The 27,699-nt window shown below is 37.7% G+C and overlaps 1 protein-coding gene and 1 long non-coding RNA gene across 4 annotated transcripts in view; one reads left to right on the top strand and one right to left on the bottom strand.

Annotated features, from left to right (window-relative positions):
• Window positions 1-27,699, top strand: part of UCHL3 (ubiquitin C-terminal hydrolase L3) — a 100,113-nt gene that overhangs the window by 46,368 nt on the left and 26,046 nt on the right. Inside the window, exons 1-6 of one of the 3 annotated variants that reach the window (XM_045479401.1) lie at window positions 10,375-10,501; window positions 10,619-10,630; window positions 18,115-18,243; window positions 22,440-22,596; window positions 22,993-23,078; window positions 25,151-25,198. In XM_045479401.1, coding sequence (XP_045335357.1) covers window positions 10,460-10,501; window positions 10,619-10,630; window positions 18,115-18,243; window positions 22,440-22,596; window positions 22,993-23,078; window positions 25,151-25,198 — 474 coding nt within the window. In that variant the 5' untranslated portion in view covers window positions 10,375-10,459. Of the gene's footprint in view, window positions 1-10,374; window positions 10,502-10,618; window positions 10,631-18,114; window positions 18,244-22,439; window positions 22,597-22,992; window positions 23,079-25,150; window positions 25,199-27,699 lie in introns of those variants that run through there. The other 2 variants (XM_045479410.1, XM_045479419.1) reach the window with 2 other exon arrangements.
• Window positions 23,149-23,561, bottom strand: LOC123598775. Its single transcript, XR_006712779.1, has 2 exons — window positions 23,456-23,561; window positions 23,149-23,210 (listed from the first exon to the last, which is right to left on the bottom strand). It is a non-coding gene; the product is annotated as an uncharacterized LOC123598775 (long non-coding RNA).

Below are 27,699 nucleotides of genomic sequence, written 5' to 3' on the forward strand. Positions count from 1 at the left end.
TTTTAAAAAACGCAAATTTTTGGAGAAAAGTTGCAAAAGCAGTTCAATGAACATCTCTATACCCTTCATCTAGATTCACCAACTTAACATTATAACCATTTGCTTTACCTTTAGCTCCATACACGGTAATGATGGCATTTCATCTCTAAATACTTGACCATGTGGCGCATTTCCTAAGTCATCACAATACTACCACAATGCTACCACACAGATTTAACACTGACAAAATACTGGGATCTAACACGTCGGGCAAGTTCAAATTTCTCCAGTGGTCTCAACGACATTCTTTAAAACTGTTTCCAACCCTACCCACCCCCAGAATCTAATCAAGAACTACTTGTTGAATTTAGTTATTGTGTCTGCTCCGTCTCTTCAAATCTAGAACTGCACTATTGAAGGGTCCATCGGACTGCAGTGGTTTTTCACTGGACCCTCTGAGGGAGAATCTGTTCCTGGTTGTTGCCAGAACTCAGTTCAATGAAGGTCCCACTTCCTTGCTAGCTTTTGGATGGGGGTTCTCAGTGTCTAAAGGACATCAGCATTCTTTGGCTTGTGGCCCTTTTCCTCTGTCTTCAAAGCCATTAATGGCAGGTCAAGTCCTCCTCACACTTTGAATCATTCTGACCTCCCCTTCTGCATCATCTCTCCTTTCTTGTCTTCTTTCACCAATCTCTGACTCCAGCTTGAGCAGCTTCTGTCTTTAAGGTCTCAAATGATTAGACTGAGCATACTCAGATAATCCAAGATAATCTCTACATCTCAAGGTCCACAACCTTAAATAACCTATACAATCCTTTCAGAGCAGTACCCAGATTAGTGCCTGATTGAATAACCAGGGGAGGGGACTCTTAGGGGGAGGGGCATCTTTAAAATTCTGCCTACTGCAAACAGTCATAGGATTGTTGGAGAATTACATTAGTTAACACATGTAAACCCCTAGAATTGTGCCTGGCATGTAACACTGAGAATCTGTGCCAAACAGCCACTGACTCAAGGTTATTGGACATGATTAAAAGTCCTAACTGGCTTGGGAACATAGCACTGAATTAATCCAGTGGTTTCTTTCCTATGAAAGAAACTCTGGAAAGATAGGACACTGGTGATGCATCCCACTGGTATGTGCATCAATTCTGTTTGTAAGGGAATATTTCTCTGAAGTTCTTGGTTGCCATCAGATTATGATCCATGTCAAGATTATGCTCCTTGAAGGGCTGCATGCCTGCACACACGCATGCACACACATACACACATACACACACTCAAACACTTCTTAATTACATAAAAATGCTTCCAAAAGGTGAAAAGATGATATAAAGAAGTTAATTTTTGTGTTTTTCACACAAAAAAGTTTTTTTTGTATGTTTTTTTGTTTTGTTTTTTTTTAGACATAAGTGTCCCTTTTCAAAAATCTATTGATAAAATTTGGGAAGAGTAAGATGTCAGTAGAGTTCAGGCCAATCTTGGCCCATCGTTAATCTTGTTCTTGCGCTCTTGACACTTCATCAGCACATAGGATCAAGTGCTTATTTTTAAGACCTCCATCTTATAAAAGATCAGAATGTATGCAAGCTTCAGACTTGAAAAACACAGATTTTATGAATAGAGTCAAGAAAAATGCTAAAATTAAAGATGTATAGGCATAACTTCTGCTTTATTTATATTTATTTTTTGTGATTATGTGTAAATAAGACATAAATAAGAAAACATTTTTTGGAACTCTTTTTTAAAAATTATTTTACTTATTTTTGAGAGAGAGAGAGAGAGAGAGAGAGTGTGTGTGTGTGTGTGTGTGTGTGTAAGCAGGGGAGGAACAGAGAGAGAGGGAGACACAAAATCCAAAGCAGTCTCCATACTCTGACCTGTTAGCACAGAGCCCGACACAGGGCTCAAACTCATGTACCATGAAACCATGACCTGAGCCGGAAGCAGAAGCTTAACCAACTGAGCCACCCAGCCCCCCCTTTTTTTGAGCTCTTAAACAAACAAACAAACAAAATGAGTACTGACCGATTTATAGGAGGATGTCCACAAAACTATGGCATGAACTCTGACCTCACAGGGTTACAGTGTAATGGAGAAAATATAATTGACACACATGAAGCAAGTAATACTTCAATCTAAGCTTTTATTTTAGGGCTTTTGTGTGTGTGTGTGTGTGTGTGCCAAGTGGTATTAGCCCAGCTCAAACTAGCCTGAGCAAAATAGCAAAATCATCGTCTCACAGGCATGGCCTCTGAAATGTAAGGGTAGAGCCAACTGCAGGAATCTCATAGAATTATGAGACTTGAATAGCAAAGGGACCAAACTCTGTTTCTCAACTGTAATCTGACCTTCAATTTGTCTGTTGGCTTCATTCTCTTAGGCTTCTCCATATCTGCCTATGGACACATGACTTCTAGCATCTCTGAGGTCATAACCTGTGGTTTATAATCCAAAGGGAAAGAGAAAGCTGCTCTCCCATCTCAATTCTTAGAAAGGAGACCAATTTGCTTGTTTGGGTCATCTGCTTACCCTTGGACGAATACTGGGTTTAGGGTGATGCAATACTATTCTTTCCCTATGTCCCCTGTTGTGGCCACAAGAGGTAGAATTGTATAATTGGCAGAGTCACTAGCAGCAAAAGGGATAAGAAGATGCACCCTAGGAGGTGCAGGTGAGGACAATGCCACAAAACTTGGATGAAAAGATACTGAAGGAACAAAAACAACAGATAGCCACTAAATACATTTACTAATACTGTATTATACTATTCTACACAGTCAGTGGATGTGGTAGGCAGAATAATGGGCCCCCAAAGATGTGTTAAAAGATAAACTGAGGCCAATTAAAATTTTTAAGAGTTTATTTGAGCAAAAATCGATTCCAATTGGGCAGTGCCATACCAGAAGTTGGTTAGGAACACTCCACTGATGGGAGCTCAGACAGAGATTTCAGAGAGAAATGGTGGAAGCAAAGTAAGGAAAATATTGATTGGCGGTGGCTTAAGCCTAGTTGTCTAGTTATGATTTGGTTGCCCTTAGTATTTTGATCCCATAACCTTGAGGCATTTGTAGGTGCAGATTTTGGTTTGCTTACGTAGGCCACCACAGCATCAGAGCCATCCTAGTCTAATGGCCTCCATGTTTAATTAATTTAACAAATATTCACTTCTAAATCCCCAGAATCTATGAAAATACTGTGTTACATAGCAAGGGAGCATTAAATTTACAGATGGAATTAAGTTTGCTAATCAGAGAATCTTTAAAAAGAATTTTTTAAAATTTATTTATTTTGAGAGAGAGAAAGCACAAGTGGGGGAGGGGCAGAAAGAGAGGGGAGAGTGAGAATTCCAAGCAGGCTCCGTGCTGCCAGCACAGACAGAGCCCAATGTTGGGCTTGAACCCCTGAACTATGAGACTGTGACCTGAACCAAAGTTGGATGCTTAAGCAACTGAGCCACCTAGGCGCTCCTCAGAGAATCTTAAAATAAGGACATGTTCCCGGATTACTGAGGTGGGCCCAGTGTAATCACAATGGCCCTTATATGTAGAAGATGGTGACAGAGGAGTTAGAGTCAGAGAGAAAGTGTCAGTGGTGGAGGCCAAGAGCCAAGGAAGGCAGGCAGATTCTTGAAGCTGGAAAAGGAATGAAAATGAGTTCTCCCATCCAGGAGTCGAGCCTGCTAACACCTTGACTTTAGCCCAGTGAGACCCGTTTTAGACTTCTGACCTTCAGACCGTGAGATAACAAATTTCTGTTTTTTCAAGTCACAGAGTTTGTGGAAATTTGTTCCAGCAGTAATAGGAAACCATGACAGTGCTGGAGGCTGTAGAGTCACATAGGCCTGAATCTGAATCTAAATCTGTCTTCTCACACTCAGCTGTGTGACTTCAGGAAGGTGACCTTCCTGAACAACAGCTTTCTAATCTGTAAAACCGAGGCTATTCATATTTGACTTACACGGTTTTTATTAAATGTTAAATGAGATCACATATGTAAAGCACATAATTGGTTCCTATTATCACCATCATGCTATTCAATCCTCAAAAGAAACCCATAAGCTATCTATATCATGCATCATCTCCATTTTAAAGATGAAAAAACTGAGGTTCAAGAATGTTAAGCAACATCACCTGGCTAATAGGGAAAACTTCCAATTCTGCTTTTAATTTACGGTCTGCAATCTAATTTCAGAGAACTCCAGAGGGACTCCCAGAGTAGGTGCCGAAATCCTTCTCAGCTGCCTTGTGCTAACTGAATGTTCTACTTATTCTCCAGGATATTCAAGAATATGAGTGATGGTGTGTGTGTGTGTGTGTGTGTGTGTGTGTGTGTGTGTGTGTGTTGTGGTGGGGGTGGGAGGTTGGAGATAGCAGTAGTCATCAATGGTCACCATAAGCAAAGATGCAGAATTGGGAATAAACCATGATCACTGATCCTAGCTTCATAGAGGTTTTAGAGTTTAAAGCAGATTACGCAAATTCTTAGCCTTTCGGCCAACCTGGCCTACCCATATATTTAAAACCAAACAAGGAAAACAAAACAAACTATATCAAAAACTGAGTAAGAATGCATTTAGATACGTTTTAGATGTTACAGTGTGTCATTGTCCCCACATTCCTTTTTCATTTCACCCGGCCAATTGGCACATTTATCTGAAACTTGCAAGACACAGGTTTCAACTTTTGGCTGAAAGTGACCTTATAGAGTCTGTTATTTAAAATAAGACCTAAGTAGGTTAAGTGCCTGGCTTATAGACACATGGCTAGATTATGGTAGTCATGACTTCTGATCAAGTGGGGAGAATTATTAAGCTGTCCCACAGGCAGATGAGGCCAAATAACGTAAGGTTAGGATATGTTCTTAAGTACTGCAAAAAGTGTATGTTTTGCAATGGTGGTTTGGCAATGAGATGCAGGTTCAAGGAAGGTGAGGACAGGATCCATATCCATACAGTAGAAAGACAGCTAGATGTATTCCTATTTAGATAAATAATATAAGACAGTGAGTAGTCATAGTGGTACACCACAAATGAGTTACAGGTGTACAGAGAAATTGATCCCCATAGTTTTCTAGGGAAAACTGGGTGGCCCTGAGCCTAGATTCCCTGGGCTGGTTAACATTGTGAGGACAACCTTATTTGATTGGCAGGTGTTATACAAATGCTGCATTTTATCCATTGTTAGATTCCTATGTTTTCACATTTGACATCTCAGCAATCACAATGCACATTGCATCAGATGGCTTCTTATAGTGACAGGTAGCCAGGCAGCAGCTGTGACCCAGTTATTTTTGTTAGTGCATGCATGAACTTGGTCACAGCTGATCAGCACTTCTACTGAGTTATGGGTATTGTTGGCTGTATACTTACTATATTTAACTGCCATGTAAAGTGTCTTTAGAAAGATTATGCTTTGACTTGACCTAACAAAAGTTACTAGGTATGGAAATAGAACAATGGGTATCAGTAAGGCAAATATGGCTCATTGGAGTAATGACCAAAAATCCATGTTTTCTTACAAAACAACCCAATAATTTACAGTTCCTAAAAATAGGTAGATGGCCTTGAGTAGATAAAACAAAAAGGTAGCTTATTCCAGTTTAAGGTTGGAATAATTGCCAAATCGCTCAGAATATAAGAATGAAACCTATAAGGATGAGAGAGCAGGTTTTGAGAACAACAACTTTTGTTAAGACATCAAACATCACTTTGTCAGAAACACCCTGCTATTTTTGAGTAGAAGTTATTGAATTTTCATCAGTGGCTGAGAAAACGAATTAGTGAGTTTAGTCAAGTAAGAAATGGTGACAAACCTTGATATTCTTTGACAACCATCGATATCAATCTGTCAGTGTTAAAGTCAATAAAAGTGCATGGATTATTTGATATTGCTGATCTGTATCACGTGGGGAGAAAGGTTGGGAAACACTGGAATACATAATAAATTCTACAGGGGCTTTAAGAAAGAATTTTAGGATGGCTCAAGGATGAAAAGATGTGAAATTACAGCCAAAAACAACTTGAAAAATGTCCAGACTCATTCATGATCAATGAAAATAAAATGAGATATTTTACAATGCACTAAGTTCTAGGATTTTTCTCTCTTTTAGACTCCTCTCTCATGCTCCTCACTTACCTCCTTTTTTTTTTCTTTTTATCCCCCTCCTTCTCATCCTCTGTCTCTCTCTCATTGTCCCCTTCCTTCTCCAACCCTCCTCACACTCTTCTCTCAGGAAGAGACGTGTAGTAACGATATGCTGTTGCTTGTTTTCCTGCCAACTTGGATGTCCCTGGGTCTCAGTCTCCAACCTAAGTGGTTCATCAGTGGTGTGGAATTTTTCTGGATGGACAGTTCAGAGGAATTCTGGCACCTGCTGTTGTAACAATACTTTGTAGCCTCCTCCAATCCCCAGCCTATCTTCTGAGTACCCTTCTCTAACTGTCAGCATGTTCACTGCTCTTGTCTCTTTCCGGCTTTGAAAAGAATTCTAGATCTGGCTGCAGGAAATATAGGTTGAAGTCCCATTCTGCCACCTGTGAAACCTTGGGAAACAATTTAAACTCTCCAAGCGGTAGCTACTGTGTTTGTAATATGGTGACATCTCTCTCTCTCTCACCTGCCTGCTTGTCAGACTGTAGTGAGGATCAAACAAATGCGTGAGAAGGGTCAAAGTTTCTATGAGGAGTAAAGCCTGAATTAAGTCTGAATATATATTATTGTTTCATTGCTATAATAACATCTCACTTAGTTAACATGGACAGTTTACTAACAAATTAAATTGTATTAACATATACATTTAAAAATTTCTGGAGGTAAAACTACACATCTTTATTTGGCTATTAGAATTTGAGCAAGTGTATCAATTACCTATATTCCTTTTAATTTGATTATTTAAAGTTTTGTCAGGTATAGTAATTAGTTGCTGCTAGTTTGTTCTTACAAACTACCCCTTCCCCAACACACACAAATTCCCAATGTCCTACTACAAGCAAATATTTATTTAGCTTACATTTCTCAAGGGTTAGTGGTGGGTTGGCCAGTCTAGGCTGGGCTCAGCTGAGGTGGTTCCGCTGTGCTCCAAGGGTCTTTTGCTGTGTTTCTGGGACCAGCAGGCTAGCCCAAGCACATTCTTCTCAAGGCAGTGGCAGAAACGCAAGACAACACGCAGAAATACAAGCTCATTAAGGCCTAGACTTGGAACAGGCACGCTATTATTTCTGCCCTACTTTATTGACTAAAACAAGTTACATGGCTGAACTAGGTGTCAAGGAGTGGAGAAATAACACACCTGATTTTCATTATTTGTGGTAGTTATGGTCTGTAAAGTCACCATGAATACTGCTTTAGTAAATACAGAACCACTGCTCCCAGGGGAAATATCGGTTAGGTTCCTGTGAGCCTCTGATAACATTTGCATCAACAGATCGATACATAACCTTGTTTTATGTGTTTCTTTTTAAAGACACCTCACCTGATATACATTGTTGAATCATTAACATCAAATTCCTGGCTGACAGCACCATAACTCATGCCTGAAGGAACAAATCTAACACATGTATTTTTGGTATAAGGCACATCACAGCCCTCTTGTGTTTGGGAACATCAGACAGAATGTCTGCACAATGCTTGGGGCCATATATACACTGAAATCATCAATAAAAAGTGCAAAAATGCAAAAAAAAAATATGGCACTAAATAGACTGCAAAAAGGACACTTGTTTCTGGGATGAGACCTGAAACAAGAAGGCAGAATATTGCCTGTTCACTCTCAGCTGGGAACTCAAGTTTTTTGCCACTACACATGTCTGCAAATAACTGTGGGAGTATTAATTTGGGGGACACAAATAATGTTAGCAGGTAGGCAGATTCAAAGTGCAGAATCCATGAATAATGGGGATCAACGCTACTTTGTCCTTTAGTGGAAAAATTTTAAAGGAGGTAGATGAAGGGAGAGTTAAAAAAAAAAATAGGGCCTATAATGCCTAAGCTTGAGATCCATCTCAGATGTATTGAATCAAATCTGCATTTCAGACCCCCAGATGTTTTTGTATGCACATTCAAGTCTGAAAAGTACTTCCCTTTAATATGATGATAGGTACATTCATGCCAGAGAGTAGAAGTTAAACCCTACAAAAATTAGGGCCCTAGTGCAGAATTGTTATGAGTCTAAAAGTTTGGGGCATACAGGAACAACCTTTTTAAGGTGAAGAGTAACTTATTTCATCTTGCAACTCCTATAATGGAAAAGAGGCAGAGTAATTGGGCCTCTTTGGCTTTTCGAGAGCAGCATATGTGACCCTGGAAATTACAGCTATAACACATTTATTGGGTAACATGGACGGCTGATGGTTTGAGGGGGTCCCTGAGCAAGACAGTGCTCTGCAGCAAGTCTGTGCGGAAAGGCCAGCTGCCTTGCTGTTTGGCCCTATGTCTCAGCAGATCCAGGGGTACTAGAGATGTCCATGGTGAGTAAGGGTGTATGTGGAGTCTTAGGTAACCCTAACAGGAGAATCACAGGGAAGAACCTCAGGGCTCTGGAGCAAGGCCATTCACTAACAGCAGGCCATTTGAAAAGCAGCCCTGGCATGCCACTGAAAGCCTGGCCATAAAACTCAAGTATGATGCAACTATAGCTGCTTATCATGAGCTGGACATTTCAGACTTACCAACTCACTCTAGGGGGGTTTAACAGCAATCTGTCAGATGGATAAGGAGAAAGAGGAATCAAAGTTTTGGAAATTCCTTGGAGGTCAAACATCGGTGGCCAGAATATGAGTGGGAAAGTTGGAAGTTCTTCGAGAAAGGCAAACTCAGCGCCATAAAATTATTCCTTTTTTTTTTTTTTTTTCACTCGTAAAAGCTCCTCTCCCTGAATGCCTTCTATTGGGAACAGAGTGGTAAATGCACTCTACCCCAAGTCAGATCTCTGGAGTTATCATTGACAATTTAGGCTCACCAAAGGGATATCCTATTAAAATGGTTTCTATTTAATTTGTGCCTCCTTCTCCATCTCTGTGGTTTATTGCCTTAATTCTCTCATCATTTCACCCTTGCAAATATCCTACATTATTGACAAATTAAGTTTCTGCATATCTGATGATTCTCTTCACTCCTCATTTATCGAGCATCTATTATGTATCAGGCACTGAGGTAGGCTTTGGGAAACAGTGTGAAGAATTTAAAAAGACACTCCTGCAAGCCTCATGGAATTTACAGGCTGGTGGAAGAGAGCTATGAAAATCCTGCTTAAAAGCCTTCAGTGGTTCCCTGCTGTTTACAGAGTGAAGCCCAGATGTCTTGATGGGACTGTCCCTCCTTACCCCTCCAGCATCACCTCCAACCAAAGTCCTTCAATCTTGCAGGCTCTGCAGCCACAGTGCACACTTCACTTCTTCTGAGCATAATCAGATATGCAGAAACTTAATTTGTCAATAATGTAGGAAATTGCAAGAGTGAAATGAGAGAATTAAGGCAATAACCATGGAGATGGAGAACGAGGCACAGATTAAACAGAAACCGTTTTAAGAGGGTATCCCTTTGGTGAGCCGAAATTGTCAATGATAACTCCAGAGATTTGACCTGGGGTAGAGTGCATATTACATTTCAAGGGCCCTCTCCAGCTTTACACCTTTTGCAGGGAATCTCTGGACACACCTCCCCTCTTTAGCTGCACGTCTCTTCAGTTCTACATCTCATGCTACCACTATCATATATGTATCATACTTCGTTGTGATTTTTCATTCTTCTGCCCACCTCTTCTACTCTTCGGTGAGTGCAGTGTCTGATTCATAATAGGTGCTTGACATTTTTTTCATAAATAACTAAATAGGGATATAGAGAGCAACCCCCCTCCCCCCTCTCCCCTCCCCCCGACACACACACACACACACACACACACACACACACACACACACACACACACACTGCAATAGCAGATAAGTCTAACATATCACCTCTGCACCGTGGCAAAGGAGCTTTTGGGACTTGACTCCTGGGCATTCACTGGCCTTCAGGCCTCCTGATGCATGGCAATCCCGTTGTTCGCTCTTAGAATAGGACTCAGTGGCGCGCCCCCTAGCGCCTCCAGCTGAAGCTGCAGGAACGGGAGGGCGCCCGCGAGCATGAGGTCCCAGGCCCGCGCAAGGCGCAGGCGTAGCACGCGAGCGCTAGGCTCGGATGGGAACAGTCCAAGTGAGAGGGGAGCTAGCTGTGGATTCAGATTCTTTTTCCTTTTTCAGTACGGAGGTGGCTCCTCTTCTCTTATCAGATCGTATCTTAATTTAAAATGTAAGACTTGAGTGTGGCTCTGCAGGGAAGGAGAAAACCACTAGAGTGTTTTGTCAAGCTGTTTTTCGTTCTTCAGCACCCCTCCCTGGGGGGGTGGAGGAGGGTTGGACGGTCCCAGGTCAGAGCGCGCGGGGGCGGAAGCGGCGGCGGCTGCTGCTGTCAGAGCTGGAGAGGGGCCGGGCGGAGCGGCCATGGAGGGTCAGCGTTGGCTGCCGCTGGAGGCCAATCCCGAGGTGTGCGCTGCTTGGATCTCGGCTTGAGGCCGCGGGCATGGGCGGAGGGAAGCGGGATGCCGCGGCTAGTCCAGAGCAGTTTGCTTCTATAAATTGTGTTCTCTGTTCCGTTTTCAGGTCACCAACCAGGTGAGTGAGGTGTCTGTCGCTGGGGACCCCGGAGCCCTCCCTGCCTGCCTGCACCTCTGATCTTCCTAGGAATCTGGAATTAGATTCAGTGAGGGCCCCTCTTGCTCTGCTTCATACGGGTGTGCCCCCTTTACGGCCGTATCCCTACCACCTAATTCCTGGAGATGCTCCCGGCTGTTTCAGCCCTTCCTCTGGGGCCATTCCCCTGTCATCCTGGGGTCTGGGTCTGAGGCTTGTGGCACATTGACCCTGTATTCCTATTTCTCTTCCCTCTTCGTTTTGCCTCCTGCTAGTGCCAATTCCATAATTTCCCAACTCCTGTACCTTCTGGGTGACTAATTTGTCTACACTACCTGACTCCAAGCTTTGAAAACTCGCCCACCCAGTCCTTGTAATTTCATCCACCGCCTGCACTATGAAATCATCTTCCAATCATCTTCTCTTGCTCCATCAAGTCACTTCTCTTCCCCGCCACGCCCCCTTTCTCTTCCAGTCCCTTAAAACTGGAATTTAGTTGTTTCTATACCATAGAAAGCTCAGTATAATAGTTCCCACGCCATTCTTGGCCCACCTACAAACACTTCAAGTTCGTCTGGGTATTGAAGGTTCAAGTTTGGGGTGGGAAACGAGAACATCTCCCAGCCACTCCATTAAAAGTTATTGTGCTACCAGGTATAAACTTTTGATTTGCTCAGGTGTATTTTATCTTAACCTGTTTTAAATTCTTATCAGCTCATTTACTTTTTATGGCCCTTTTAGCTTGTCATCTGATGTACGTTCCCCCCCCCCCCCCCCATAATTTTCCTTTTCATCATCAAGGAATAATGATTCATCACATACTTGATTTTTGGTTTTCAAAGCTTGTAGAAAAATTCCTTGTATACAGAAAGTAGATAGAAACTCTTTATCTTAATGTTGACAGTAAATCTTTCATCTTATGCAGTTTATTTTATGTTTTTGAAATGACTCTGGAACTCTTGTCTCTTTAGTAACCCTGAGATGTACAAAACTTAAAACCCTGCATATATCTTTTATATTGTCCTTTAGATGGCACTCTCTATATGTATGTTAATTTTCTTTTGTTTCCCCCTTTTGAAATTTGCTGTTCATTTTTTCCTTAAAGTAGTTTCATCCCTTTGTAAAGAGAGAAAAATCTTTAGGCTGAAGAAATCATTTGCACCTTCTGATTTAGTCCATAGGGGAGACCTAATCCAAAGCTATTTTTATACCTTTGTGAAAAATCAATTTACCATATATCTGAACTTGGTTCTTTTCCATTGATCTTTGTGTCTGTTCTTTTCCCGATACCACATTGTTTTGATTATTGTAGTTTTGTAGTAAATCTTGAAATCAAATAGTATGAATCCTCCCACTTTGTTCATTTTTGAAATTGTTTTAGTTACTTTGCCTTCCCATATAAATTTTAGAATCGACTTGTCAAGTTGTACAAAAAAATCATGGTTTTGATGGTAAATGTGTCTAAATATATAGATTTAGTTTGGGGAAAATTAACATCTTAACAATATTGAGTCTTGTATTCCATTAAGATAGTATATCTCATCATTTGCTTAGGTCTTTGATTTCACTCAACAGTGTTTTGTAGTTTCAGCGTATAGTTCTTGCATGTATTTTGTTAGATTTATACCTAAATATTTGTTACTATTGTAAATGACACTGTTTTAAAATTACAACTTCTAATTGTCCATTGCTATGTGTAGAAATATAGTTGATTTTTATATGATGGCTTGTATCCTACTACCCTGACAAATGCGCTTATTCTGGTGGCTTTTTTGTCGATGTTTTGGGATTTTTGTATATAGACGATCATATTCTGTGTGAATAGACTGTTTTTTACTTCTTCCTTTTCAATCTGTGTGCTTTTTATTTCTTTTTCTTTTTTGCATTCGTTGGGACCTTTAATACAAAGTTTTCCGCCTTCGGTGGAAAACATTTGATCTTTCATCATTAAATATGTTAATTGTAGGGCTTCGGTAAATGCTTTTTGTCAGATAAAGAAGTTTCTTTCTTTTCCTAGTTTACTGAGAGTTTTTATCATGAATCCATGTTTAATTTTCTTAAATGGCTTTTCTGCATCCCTTGAGATACTCTTTTAAGAAATAATACCAATTCTATATAAACATAGAAGAGGAGGGACACTTACCAATTCATTTTATGGCCAGCATTACCAGACAAGCCATAATAAGAGTAACTGCAGACCAGTATCCTTCATGGGATCTAAAAATCTTTAGCAAAATATTAGCAAATTGAGTGTAGCAATGTATAAAAAGAATACTATTTCATGACTAAGAGCAGTTTACCCAGGGATCGCACAGCTGGGTTCACCATTCAAAAGTCAATCAATGTAATTAGCCATATCAAGAGACAAAACTATTTTTGGTGATATTATTTGTTAATAAGATATAAATTTATTTAACTGGAAACATACATATTGTGATCCAGCTGCCAATGGACCTTGTTCCTAGGTAATCTTAATATTAACTATAAAACACATTCACTTTAAAGAGACACAAACAAACACACATGCACATTTACTTATTCACACAGATTAAATGATATTTGCGGAGCACCTTTTCTAATGCCAGGTATCTGAGAAGGAGCTGGTTATTCTTTGGTGATTAAAATATTCATGGTTTTCTGCTTTTCAGTGGGAAGATAGACAATAAACAAGTAAGCAAACAATTAGCAATTGTTTTAAGTGCAATGAAAAAAATTAATAGGGCACTGTGATCAAAACCATCAGGAGAAACATAATAGGTTAGTTGGTGACAGGAGGCCAGTCTGAGGTGGCATAAACAGGGAAAAAGATGTTATTTAGTGTATGATTTGACACTATTTCTGGCTTGTTTTGGCAGGGTTCAGTTTGTTTTAAATTTATTAAAGAAGTAATGTGATTTTAGGGCAGAATGTGCAAATATTTTAGAAGTGATTGGTTTTAACCAAAATTTTTGTGGTTGGTTTTAATTCTTTATATGTTAGTGACAAAACAGACTAGAAAATGAACAGAAATTTGATAACTGACTTAGAATTTGGAGACTAAATTAAGCCACAGATAAACCCAAACAATATCCATCCCCACACTCTCTATTTCTTCAACTTAATGGAATCTTAGGTATTTTACTTGTTCCAATTTGGTAGTTGCATACGTTATTACACTCTTAGTTTTATGTTCTAATGATGCCTAGTTTGTAGGAAAATGATTGACATATTATATAGAGATCATTATTAACTGTTAGACATTAACTAGTAACCATGTGTCTCAGTAGATGTGGTAAGCAGTGATTTTTCTTGTTGATTAATGTGTTGTCAATCCATTCTAAGGATATTTTATCATGTTACAGGTAGGACTTACCCGGAATAAAATCAGTTAGGCGATAAAAAAAAATTATTCTCATTTAACTTCTAGTTACTCTCTACTTCTTCTAGCAATTACTGCTTATATATATTTATTAGTAGTAATATCAAGTACTAAATAAGCATAATTTCTGTTACAATCTAAATCATTAACAAATGAGTAATAAAGTGGAGTCTGTCACTGCCCTGAGCATGCCATTAAAGACCAGAAAAAGTGGCTTAAAACAAATTTGAAAGGAAAGTGAATGTTATTTTTCTGTTTTCTTAAATTTACAAAATCAGAGTTTTTGTTATTTGACTGTCATCTAAAAAAGGAGGAAGAATTCATTGTAAGTTAGGGGCAGAGGGTAACAGTTTTTCAGGTAGAGAAGTCTAGTTTGTGTGCAAAGACCTGGAGGGAAGAGGCGGTTATAGACTCTTTGTTCATTGTGGCTAAAGTTAGAGAACACCGTATAAAAGAAGATACTTAAGGGGCGCCTGGGTGGCGCAGTCGGTTAAGCGTCCGACATCAGCCAGGTCACGATCTCGCGGTCCGTGAGTTCGAGCCCCGCGTCAGGCTCTGGGCTGATGGCTCAGAGCCTGGAGCCTGTTTCCGATTCTGTGTCTCCCTCTCTCTCTGCCCCTCCCCCGTTCATGCTCTGTCTCTCTCTGTCCCAAAAATAAATAAACGTTGAAAGAAGATACTTCAGTGAAAGAAAAGTAAATAGGGATGAGAGCAGCCTGGAGCTTTGCGCGTGGGTTCTGGCCATGTGAATTTGAACAATGCTATAATCTCCCAGACTCCTTTTCTCATTGGTAAAAGGATCTAATAAAAGCTACCTTGCTCCTTGCAGTAAAGGTGAAGTATATTAAAGATTCTAGCATGCTTTCTGATACATGATACTTTTTAAAAATATTTACAAATAATTTTAAATGGTGTTTATTTGGTGGAAAAATTTATCATTGGACCATAGAATTAAAAAAAAAAAGTTGCCTCATATTTTAAGGGCACATATCCTAAATTACTCATTTTTCTTGATTGGCCAAAATTACAGTGGCATTGTGAAAATTTAGTGGGCTAATCGGTCAGAATTTTGTTATTACCCAATGTTTAGAAAGGCCAGATTGGTATTAGGTTGTAAGTCCTTTTATCCTGCTTGATGCAAACTGCATGCTTCTATTGTGTAGAGATGGCTTTGGAAATGCTTATACAGAATACTCTGTGGGTAGTCTGGAGAAATTTTTTTGGAATAGTTTTAAGGTCATTACTTTGAGTTTTTCTCCCAGTTTTGTAAATTTAACTAAAACATGTGTATCAGTTCTATAGATTTTTATAACTTACAAACTACATATAACTATTATAAAAATAACACATTTTTTAAAACTGGAAAATAAGAAGTTGAGTTCACATCACCCAAGCTAACTGCAGTCAATATTTTTATGTATGTATGTATGTATGTATTTTTAAGCAGTCAATATTTTAGAGAATTTCCTTCCAATCATTCTCTATTTACATAGGATAATTTTAAACACAGATGCGTTTGTTTAATTATCAAAGTAGGACAGCTTCATGATTAAAAAAACAAAAAAGAGAGAGGTAAAAGTTGAAGACCTTCTTCCCCACCCTTTCTCCACTTCCCAGAGGTAGTTACTATTAATAGCTGCAAATTTTTGTTTTTTCATTCATAGATGACTTCCTCTGTGAATCTTACAGCAATCCGGAATCAGAGGGTGCAACAAATGTACTTGATAGATATTGATTGGCCTTTTTATGTCAATCTCTTTGAGATTAGCAGTATGAGTAAAAATTTAAGTGTGATTCCAGTTAAAATGTAGCCATTTTTATGTTAATGTAGTCATTCATTCCTCAGTTACTAATCATTCTTTCTACAGTGGCTGCCTTGGATCTTAGTATTTTTCATCCTTAATAGCTTTGGCTGACCTGGAGTAAGACTGTCCCTAAAATGTTTCACTGTTACTTCCAGTTTGCAGCACAGATGGGTTTCTCTGTTACGTGTACCATGCTGTTTTATAATTTTATGACAGTATGACTTTTTGGGGTGTATAAAATTAACAAATTTAAATCCTCTTATCAGGATTTATGATTCTTTTCCCTTTAGAGCTTTCAATCCTAGGCAGATAATATCCTCCTATCCAAGTTCTAACCAGGCTCAACCCTCCCTAGCTTCTAAGCTCAGAGGAGACCAGGGCACCTTCAGGGTGGTATGGCTATAGACTGGGCAGGCAGTGTTCTGTGTTGATTAAATGAATGCCTGGTTTTTGATTAGAAGCCAAATGTATCTTTCCTCCTTATTTAACATGACACAAATACAAATGAATATATTTTAAATTTTTAAAAAATATTTATTTACATTTTGAGAGAGAGAGAGGGGGACAGAGAATCCGAAGCCTGCTCGAGCTGACAGCAGCGAGCCTGATGCGGGGCTCGAACTCATGAACCATGAGATCATGACCTGAGCAGAAGTTGGACACTCAACCGACTGAGCCACCAAATGAATATGTTTTAAATATTCATGATAAACATAGCTTAATGGACATCCATAGACATACAGATGGCAAGATTATCTGTTAAAATAGGGATGTGATCTTCAGTTCAACAAATAAAACTTGAGTGTCTTTGGGTTAGCCAGGTACAGTGCTAGGCGATGGGATTAAAAAGATGATTAAGACACAGTTCCTTCCCTGGACTTGTGGGTCAGTTTTAATTCTTTCTGGTTTCTAGATCAAATTGATTATAGAGAAGGGCATAGACTAAGGATTTTGGAGAAAGTGGAGAACAGAGAGGGAAGTAGTTTGGAGTACTTGAGTGAACTTTATTAAAAGTGTAGAATCAGATAAAGAATAGGTATGCTATAGAAGAGTCCATTGGTTTCTGTGGCCTCAGACTTTGGAAAGCATGTGACTTAAAGAAACTCATAGGTGTTGAGTACATTCTACCAAGAGTCTTTTAATTCAATATATTTCTTATTAAACCTATCTAGGACCTTATTTTTGACCAACCATATTATTGTTAGAGTTTCTTTGCCAGGCCGAGAAGCAGAGAGATGGAAAGTAGCCCTTTAACTGGGAAAGTCTTTTCTTACAGAACCTGACTGTGTGAGATTAATGGCACTGTTCATGTGACATAACGTGCTTTCTGTTGGTTTTATAAGATCTCAATTGACGGTCCAAGTACATGTGATCATTCTTCAAGGAGAAATACTCAAGGCACCTTAGTTTCAAACTTCAGATAGTGTTAGACTGGTAGATAACTTATATTCTTGAGGTAAGGAATAATGATGCATTTTTAATACATTTTTTTTCCTCTCCTCCTTTTTTTCCCCTCTCACCTAAAACTTATTTTGTGATGGTGTACTTTTGTAAATCATCAGCTTCATTCAACACAAACATATATTAAGACTTTATTGGGAAATTGACATTATTCACATTACTTTTTCTTTTTCCCCCTGCAGTAGATTAGGGTCTGACATTTTATTTTCCTGTGAAATCTTAAGAGTTTAAAAAAATATTAATCTTCTGTTATACTCGTTTTACCAGGTATGAGAGACAGTGAGGTCGAGTGGGTTTCATTGTGTACTAGAGGTCAGGAAGCCAGTTTACTTCTAGCATTTTCTGGCATTCATATAATCACTTGGACTCTTTTGGCTTTATGTACTTTTTGCTCATTGATGTAATTTGTGATATCTGTCTATCTTTAAACCTCAGGCGTCATTTTTGGTAAGTAGGATAAACTGTGTTGATCATCTAATATAATTGTTTATTTGAGAGAACTTAAAATACGTCTTCTTAAAAGTCATTGTAGTGAAAATGAGTTTAACATATCAACCAAGCTAAGCTGTATGTGTTTGGTGAAGTCCTGGCTTATTATGTTCAATCCCAAAGTAATGGATTTTGAAAAAAAGGGATTTTGCTTAATATAAACTTTTAATGTTTGTTAATTGATATAAATAAATTGCTATCTCTTCTCACCCTATTCGTGGAAAACCTTTACTTTTCTTGCTGAACATTAGTAATAAGTATACCTTGCATTCACTTTATTTATTAAATATGCAGTAATACATGTTATTTCCCTGTTAATGTTGCAATGTTTGTTTGTTTTCAACTTTTACCAGTTTCTCAAACAATTAGGTCTACATCCTAACTGGCAGTTTGTTGATGTATATGGAATGGATCCTGAACTTCTTAGCATGGTACCAAGACCAGTGTGTGCAGTGTTACTTCTCTTCCCTATTACAGAAAAGGTACTTGTTAACTGAGATGAAGTCTCTGGTAAATGTAATGTTCTCTTTCAATGTTGAGTTAAAAACATGGTCTGCTTTAAGAATAAATGACTCCCTTCTTGCATAAAATGAGGAAATCTAGGGGCCCCTGGGTGGCTCAGTCGGTTGAGCGTCCAACTTTGGCTCAGGTCATGATCTCATGGTTTGTGTGTTCAGGCCCTGCGTCAGGCTCTGTGCTAACAGCTCGGAGCCTGGAGCCTGCTTTGGATTCTGTGTCTCCATCTCTCCCCCTTCCCTGCTTGGGCTCTGTCTCTCTCTCTCAAAAGTAAATAAACATTTTTACAATTTTTAAAAAATATGAGGAAATCTAAAAGACATCTTAGGGGCACCTGGGTGGCTCAGTCGGTTGACTGTCCAGCTCTTGGTTTCAGCTCAGGTCATGATCCCAGGGTCCTTGGATCAAGCCCTACATCAGGCTGAGTGTGGAGCCTGCTTGGGATTCATTCATTCTCTCTCTCTCTCTCTCTCTCTCTCCCTCCCTCCCTCCCTCACCCTCTCCCTCTCCCTCTTTCCCTTTCCCCCACTCACATGCTCTCTCTCTCTAAAATTAAAAACATAAAGGACATCTTAGAAACTTAGTTTTATTAAAGAGCTGATATTTAGATTTTGATTTATAAATTCACAATAAAGCCCTGAATTAGACTTTTAAACTTGGGTAGTTTTCTTCTTTTATAAAATATGATTAGTTTGCCTCAGCGTGTTTCGGTATCACATTTAGTCACATTTTGATGTATATATATACTTTAGAAATGTTAAGTACTAGAATAATCTTAAATCTGTCTTAGAGAAGGTATAAATAAATAATATTCACATTTTAAGTATATGTGTAATTGTTTCCAATCCATAATTAAAAACAAGTCTTTAAGGAGGAAGGTATAATTAATGATAGGGGTTACATGATTTTCAGAATAAACTTGATATGTGTGGAAACCATTAAGTTTAAACACAGCTTAATTGGCAGGTTTAGGATGTGTTGGGGATTATAATTATCTATTTTTAGAGTTTGATATTTAATTTCAAATCTCCATATTTCAGCCTTTTCTTAGAATGTCATATAGATATATGCATTTTGAAACCAGCATTTTTAAGTTCATTGTGAAACAGCTTTTGAGACTATATCCTTCTGATTTCTATTTTTAAACTTAACAATAGGATGAACTCAGTAGCTGTGAAAGATGAAGAAGTGAATGTTTGCGAAGATGTGGGAGAAGTGTTGGTGACTTTGTTATATACATGCTCAGGCCATGTTATTTTTCAGGAATAAATGGAGCCAAGTCTCACAGAAATTAAGAATTAGGCTTTGTTCAGTCCTAGAAATTTCTGGATAATTTTCTTTATGCCATAACTAAGTAGCCTCAGTTTAATATAAATAAAAAATACTGAAATAGTTCTCTTTTCTAGTTAAAGTTCTACCAAACAAATTATTTAATTAAAGAAGGGATATTTCTTGGGGCACCTGGGCGGCTCAGTCCGTTAAGCATCTGACTCTTGATTTTGGCTTATGTCCTGATCTCATGGTTTCATGAGTTCAAGCCCCATGCCACGTCAGGCTCTGCATTGGTGGTATGGAGCCTGCTTGGGATTCTCTGTCTTCCTCTCTCTATCCCTCCCCCTCTCGCACTATCTCTGTCTCTGTCAAATAAATAAAATTTAAAAAATTTTAAAAAAGAAGGGATATTTCTTCATATTTGCTGTTTGTAATATAGAATTCAAAGTTATTAATTTCTTAGTGATTATACATTATTAGACCAAACTACTTTTAATGGTGAGGTTGTAATTATTCTGAAATTTGAGGAGGGGTTAGGACACTTAAGTTTACTCTCTTAGTCCATGTTATTCTCTCTTTTTTTTTTTTTTTTTTTTTGTTACTAAAGTAAGCCAATAGCTATCCCAGGACCCCAAGTGTAAAGAATAATAAAAAGAAAAGAAAAAAAAAAAAAAAAAAAAGCTTAAAGCTTAGGCTTTCTTAGTTGGTGTTATACAAATGTGAGTTTATGGTCCAAGTTGGAAATTTCCCAAAACATTGAGATGTATGACCTACCTTTTTTTTTTTTTTTCCTTATTAAAGAATAAATTGGATTTGGTCTCCTTCATGTAGTGGGTCATCAGTTTTTAAAAAAGCATGTTGTCCTTATCAGTAGGACTCTTCATTTAGTGGATAACCCGTACTGAAAAGGTCATTGGACCCATTGTTAGAAAAAAACCCACAATTCTAAAATGTTAAAGCGAAGAATATAATGGCATCTGCCATGTTTGGTTGTTTCTTACAATTTGGCATATTTCCATTTCAGTTCATAAGGGACATATTAAAGTCACTCAAAGGGTATCTAGTGGATGTTTTAGGAGATACAAAGTGTTTCAGTCTTCTGTGTTCTGATTTAGAAAGTGATTATGTAATTGCACATGGCTAAAGCAAACTAATACCAAAAGAACTGTCATGGATACTTCGTTACTCTTTAAAGAAAGTCAGTTATGGTGATTTAAATGTGTGCTTCATTGTAGTGTTTACTCACCAATGAATTGCAAGGGAAGAGGCTATAAATTTCTCTCTGATATTTTTGTCTCTTGACCCTGTGTTTTCACTTTAGTCTGCTGTTTATAACTTTTTCTCCTATGCTTGCTCTGTGTCATTTTAGGATTTTTCTTCTTAAATGTTAAATCTTGAGAAGTTGCCAAATCTCATTTTGCTTTGTCAGCAAAGAACACTGATGCTAAACAACGGTAAACTAAGCTGTAGGACCATATAAACATTTCAGCATAAGCTTACTATATTGAATCTTTTACAGTTTTTATCAGTTAAAGTCATATGAATGGATTAATGATTCAGAATTCATTCTGAAAATGTAAATTAAAAATTTGATTTTGAAGCAAATTCATAAAAATTTTTATTTTTATTAATGTTTATTATTATTATTTTTTTTTTTTTGAGAGAGAGAGAGAGAGAGAGAGAGAGAGACAGAGCACAAGTGGGAGAGGGGCAAAGAGAGAGGGAGACACAGAATCCAAAGCAGGCTCCAGGCTCTGAGCTGTCAGCACAGAGCCCGACACGGGGCTCAAACTCATGAGTCATGAGATCACGACCTGAGCTGAAGTCAGATGCTTAATTGGCTGAGCCACTCAAGTGCCCCCATAAAAATGATGTTTTAAGGCATATATACATTTGTTGTTAGAGGCAGTTTCTGAATTATGGGTTTACTGTAGACATCATTTGTCTCCTTAATTGCAAGGATCAGCCATCTTTTTCTGTGGAGGGCCAGATAATGAAGATTTTCAACTTTGCAGGCCTACAGAGTCTGTGGTAAAACTATTGTACTTTGCTTTTTAGTGTGAAAACAGCCATAGACAATACAAAAATAAAACTTTTCTTATGAGAACAGGCAGCGGGCCAGATTTGGCCACTAGGCTATAGTTTGCAGATTTCCTACTTTATTGGATTCTGAACATTATAGAACAAAACAATAAAATCATCTTTCTACTCTCTCCCTCCTTCTCGTCACTCGTTTTTTAACCTCTTTATTATTTTTTAACCTTTTTTTTACAATTAGGAAAATGAGACACAGAGTCATTAAGTAACTTGTGAAATAATAATAATCACACAGCAAGTAATAATGGAGCCAGGATGTGGGCTTAGGCAGTCAGGTGTAGAGCACACACTTCTGACATTTATTATTCCCATATTGTTTTTAAATCAGTTATTAGAGATAATGGTGAACGTTTGTTATGAATACAATATGCTAAGAATTTGTTAGTACAGTATGATTTAACAGTATAGAAATGTAAAGAAAAGAGTGTTTTATTCTAAAGATGAGGTAAAAGTCCTCCAGTAATCTATGGTCGCAGAGATAACCTGTTAAATTTTTGTGTACTCTTTCAGATTTTTCAATGCATACATAAAGTATATTTTTTAAAAACATAAATGAGAACCATGGTAATATATATTGACCTAGAACCACCCTATAATCATGGACAGATTTCTGAGTCAGAATATATAAATCTATTTTATTCTTTTTTAAGTGCTTTATAGGATTCCATTAAGATATGCCGTAGTATGTTAACCAAATGCCCATTAATGGGTATTTAGAAGTTTCCTGGTTTTGTGTTTGAGTACTTTTTAACGTATTGTTTTCATAAGTAGACCATTGACTTTTTTTTAATAGTATGAAGTATTCAGAACGGAGGAGGAGGAAAAAATAAAATCTCAGGGACAAGATGTTACGTCATCAGTATATTTCATGAAGCAAACAATCAGCAATGCCTGCGGAACAATTGGACTTATCCATGCTATTGCCAACAATAAAGACAAGATGCACTTTGGTAAATAATTTTTTATTACTGCTTGTCCATCACCTCCCCCCAACCCCAGCTACCAGAAGTCATGAGTTGACTTATTGAGCAGTAGGTGGTGCTGTGGTTCTTTCTTTTAAAGTATCAAATAAAGCATTTTCCTTTCTTTTTCTTCTTTTTTTCCCCTAGTGGGAATGTATATACTGTTAGAAGAAATATTAATCTTTCCCATTCTTTTATAATGTTGATAAAAAGAGGTTTCACAAACAACTTAAAGCCTATCATTTATCCCAGTATTCTTATATTCCCAAGTTAGCAGTGAAAGGGTTTTTATCTAAAAAAAAAGAGCATGCTTCTAGTATTTTCATATATCAGTGTCTTTGAGATAACAAACCTTCTCAATTTTATCTTCTTTAATATTCTCAGAATCTGGATCAACCTTGAAAAAATTCCTAGAGGAGTCTGTGTCAATGAGCCCTGAAGAACGAGCCAGATACCTAGAGAACTATGACGTCGGTACCTTCTTTCTGTCTCGATCTCATTTACGGGCAAAGTTTTGTGGGATTGTAGATACTTTTGGGATGTTTGTCTCGAAACTTTAGTTTTGAGCAATTATGGATTTTATTGTGTCCGTTAAAAAAGACCTTCTGGGGGCGCCTGGGTGGCGCAGTCGGTTAAGCGTCCGACTTCAGCCAGGTCGCGATCTCGTGGTCCGTGAGTTCGAGCCCCGCGTCGGGCTCTGGGCTGATGGCTCAGAGCCTGGAGCCTGTTTCCGATTCTGTGTCTCCCTCTCTCTCTGCCCCTCCCCCGTTCATGTTCTGTCTCTCTCTGTCCCAAAAATAAATAAACGTTGAAAAAAAAAAAAAATTAAAAAAAAAAAAAAAAAGACCTTCTGTACTTCGTGTAACATTACCTGAAATATCCATAAATGTTGATGAATTGCCACTTCTTTTCTACATCTAGAGCTGAATGACAGAAAAAAAGTTTGATTTACAAATTTTTTAAATATTTTATGATTGACTGTTCCTTACCACTCCCTCCCCATAGTAAATAGATGCCTGCCAATGCCCTGTGTGTGTTTCACTGGGAATTTGGAACAAGGCTGAAGACCAGTGGAAAAAACAAAGGCTTAAGGCTAGATGTCAGATCATATGTTAGCTATTCTATCAGCTTAGTAATGTTTTTGCCTGTGTGAAGACATAATCTACTTGTACCATTTCATAGAATTGTTTTAGAATGACATTTAAATCTTACTGGTTTTGGACTCTTATTTTTCTTTTGAAGGACTTTTTAAACTTTAATTAACACTACTAGGTAGATGTTAAGTTCTTTGGAATTAGAAGGAGTATAATGTACAGATTATTTGGCTACAAAAATGCCTTATACAGAGTTTGTGTCCAGTAGATTCATTGATTTCATCATGTTTTAGCATTCTTACCTACTTTGACTATCTTAAATTGTTTTTTCTTTAAAAAACCTGCAGATCATAAAACATCTTTATTTTACACAAAAGTAAATTAAACAACATAAAAGTCACCAGTAATCCTACCAATAAGAAGTAGCCGCCATTATTAATATTTTTATAGGGAGTATATATGTATATACACAAGTTTTTAAAACAAAAAGTTGATCACACTGTAATATTGTTTTATAACTTGCTTTTTTCACTTAACTTATCACAAACGTATACCATACCAGTAAGTATATATTTGACATCATCATTTAATGGCTGCATAGCTTTCCATTGTACAGTATTTTATTTTACCAATAAATTATTGTTGGTAATTTAATACTTTTCCTCTTTATTCACTATTTGAAGAAATACTATAAGGTATATTATTGTAGCTAAATCTTTGAAAATGTCCTTAATTATATATACTTATGTACAGTTATATGTAAATACAGAAACTCCCAGAAGAGAAATTGCTGGATCAAACAATTTGCATGTTTTTAAGGCTTTGATACTTATTGCCAAATTGCCATTCATAAAGGTTGTACTTTTCACCCGAAAATGACTACTTTTGCCCATTTTCTTCATGTTTGCTAATAGTGGGTACTGTAAGGGCATTTTTTTTTTTCTTAAGTTCAGAAAACTGAAATCTCTAGCTTCTGATAAATGCATGCTTTTTGCTCCACATTTTTAAACTGCTGACTGAAGCTGCATGATTAAGCATAACTACAGCCAGAGCCGCAGAGGAGCATGTAACCTGGAGAAACAGATGAGATCAGCTTTTTCAGTCTCTATCTGTGTGATGCTTACTTTATTCTAGTCCCAGTTGAATAAAGTGTTAAGTGTTAGTTCTAACAAATAATTTAAATGACTCCCACTTAACACCTGGAAATTACAAATAATCAAATATTCAGTTTCCTAAGTCTTCAGGGATTTGTGGGTTAGAAAGTACAGCAATTCATTTGGTTACTCAGAAATCATTCTTAAATATGTAATGCTAAACTGTTCCTAAACTTCTTCCAATTTGTTGTTTCTTAACAAAGCTTTAGATGTTAAAACTTAGCATTGTTGTTTTCTTTTAGAAAGTTGGACACGGTCATTTTTTCCTGTTAATTCCTTGTCTTCTCATTACAGGCTATCCGAGTCACTCATGAGACCAGTGCCCATGAAGGTCAGACTGAGGTATTTCCCATTTTTCAAAACTTTCCTTGCCATGTGTAAGTCTAACCACAGTGTTCTCATATGGCATGTAGTTTTAGAAAACCACTTGGACTTTTTTTTTCCTTTGAAGGAATCTGCTTATGTAAAAGTCGTCATGAAGTAGCACAAGAACATGTATTGGTAAACTATTAGTAGGCACTTTGATATCAGCTGTCTCAGTCTGTCTAATCATTTAGACAGATTGCAGGTTGTGGGCTGTTTGCGTTCCCTATTAGAGTCCTCTGATTTGTACAAGTGTTTCGAGAAAAATACCTGTGCTATAGTACGAGCAGATGAGCCTGTATGATTTCCAAGACTCTGTCATGCCCAACCTGTGGCAAAAAGCTGCGTCATTCTCTTTGCTCAGTAAATCTGTTCCAGGGCAATATGATGGTTTTTTACCATTTTCACTCGGGTAGCTAGTTCCTCACCTGGCTCACCTCTCCTCTCCTTCTCTTGCCTCTTTTTTTCTTTCTCTTGGTTGTCTTCATTCCCTCTTCCATTGCTTTTCCTTCCCTCTAAGCCTCGTGCTCCTGCTCGTGGGAGGGGTGTCAAAAGGTGTTTCAGCAAGATGAATTAGAGTTCAATTGAAGTTGTTTAGTGAATTCATAGCACATCTGAGTGTTAACACCAGAGAATTATAGATTGTCTTTCTTATCCATCTGGGACTTGAAACCATAGTTTTTCGTGTACAAAGATCATATTACCTTTATGCATTAAGAGTACTTGAAAACACATTTGAAAAATACCTGATTTAAAAATATTGGTCTTAAATATTTGCACTATCTGCAAAAAAATTTAAGGAGAAAACAATTTGATACTATGGTATGACTGCAGTTTTTCATAGGTTGAACTGGATAACTGAGTGTTTATAATAAAGCCATCTAAGAATTTGAACACTAATTCCCCCTATAATTATATCTTCTTGGTTGGTCTCAGGTTCTACTTTCAGAGGTGTGGACTATTGTTTTTTGACCAAGTTTGCACAAACACACACACACACACACACACACACACACACTATCTCCAGATGGCTATAACACCAGATTGTGGATTAATCAAACACTCCCTTGTTTTTATTGCTTTGTATGATCCTAAGCATGTTCTTAATCTTCACTCTGCTTTGCTTTTTTGTTTGTACATTTATAGTGTTAGAATTAGCAATGACGATAATCAGCATGAGATTGTTATAAAATACGAAGATAGCTATTTGTAATGAAGCAAAATTAAGTGTAATAAAGCAACATTAATACATGTTTACTTCAAAAATTTATCTTTGTGTTACCTTATCTTGCCTTTTTTTGGTGGCTTTATCCATATTATGGCTTCAGTAATTCCTTTATTTTATTAAAAAAATTTTTTTAATGTTTATTTAGTTTTGAGAGAGAGAGAGAGAGAGAGCAAGCAGGACAGGGACAGAGAGAGAGAGGGAGACACAGAATCTGAAGCAGGCTCCAGGCTCTGAGCTGTCAGCACAGAGCCTGAGATGGGGCTTGAACCCTCCTGAGCTGAAGTTGGAGGCTTAACCAACTGAGCCACCCAGGCGCCCCTTCAATAACTCTTTTTAGATGATGTTCACAGCTCTTTCCAGACCTGACTCCACTTTTTCTAATCTTGGATGTATTTTAGATATCACCTGAATGACCCCCAGTATTTTGGAATACACTTGTCCTTGTTTGAGCTTATTATATTGTATTTTAAACTTTTCTTCCCTTTATTTTTTTCTGTTTCTTGTAATAGTTTCATCATACGTTTTCCCCACTGTCACTAATTTAATAGAAATTTGTTTAACTTCTTCCTGGAAGATCAGCTTCTTATGTAGATTGTCAATCCTTAATCTTTATTCTAATACTCATTCATTTTTACACAGTTCTCCTGGATTACCTTTCCTGAAATGTAACTTGAATTATTTTGGGTACTCGGATTTTTCTGAAGTGTTTTAGTGTATAGAAAACAGTGATTTTCAAGGCAAGGTAGAGGTAGAAGTTAGGATTTTCTGAATAGCTTTTTCTAAATTTACTTTCAGAAGAATTAATCCCTTTTGTTCATTTTGCATCTTTCATAGTTGAGAATCCTTGCTAGAGTGAACCCTATTTTTTTGTGTATTATAGCCCTAAAGTGTATCAGGGTAAAAAAAAAAAAAAGAAATGTGTTTGAGAACCATTTCCCAGGCATGTACAATAAATTTCAGGCTCTTTAGCCTAGCTGTAGTCAAGCTTTTCCTAACTCTTGTCTTTCTAACTTTTCAACAGTGTTCTCTCGTTAAATATTTCTCTCTTGTTTCCTTCACTTAACTGTTGCTAGGCTTTACCTCTTGCAGTTTACTTTTCTAAAATCATTCCTTCTGTTCATCTCTGCTCTTCCTACTTCTACCCATCCTTCAAGATCTGGCTTAAATACTACCTTCTGCATGAAGCAATCCATTCCCTTTATGGACTCTTTATATGACTTCTATTATTTGCATTTAGCTATTTTCATATTCT

The sequence above is a fragment of the Leopardus geoffroyi genome, chromosome A1 (genome assembly GCF_018350155.1).
Source record: "Leopardus geoffroyi isolate Oge1 chromosome A1, O.geoffroyi_Oge1_pat1.0, whole genome shotgun sequence".
In the NCBI taxonomy this organism is placed as follows: Eukaryota; Metazoa; Chordata; class Mammalia; order Carnivora; family Felidae; genus Leopardus; species Leopardus geoffroyi.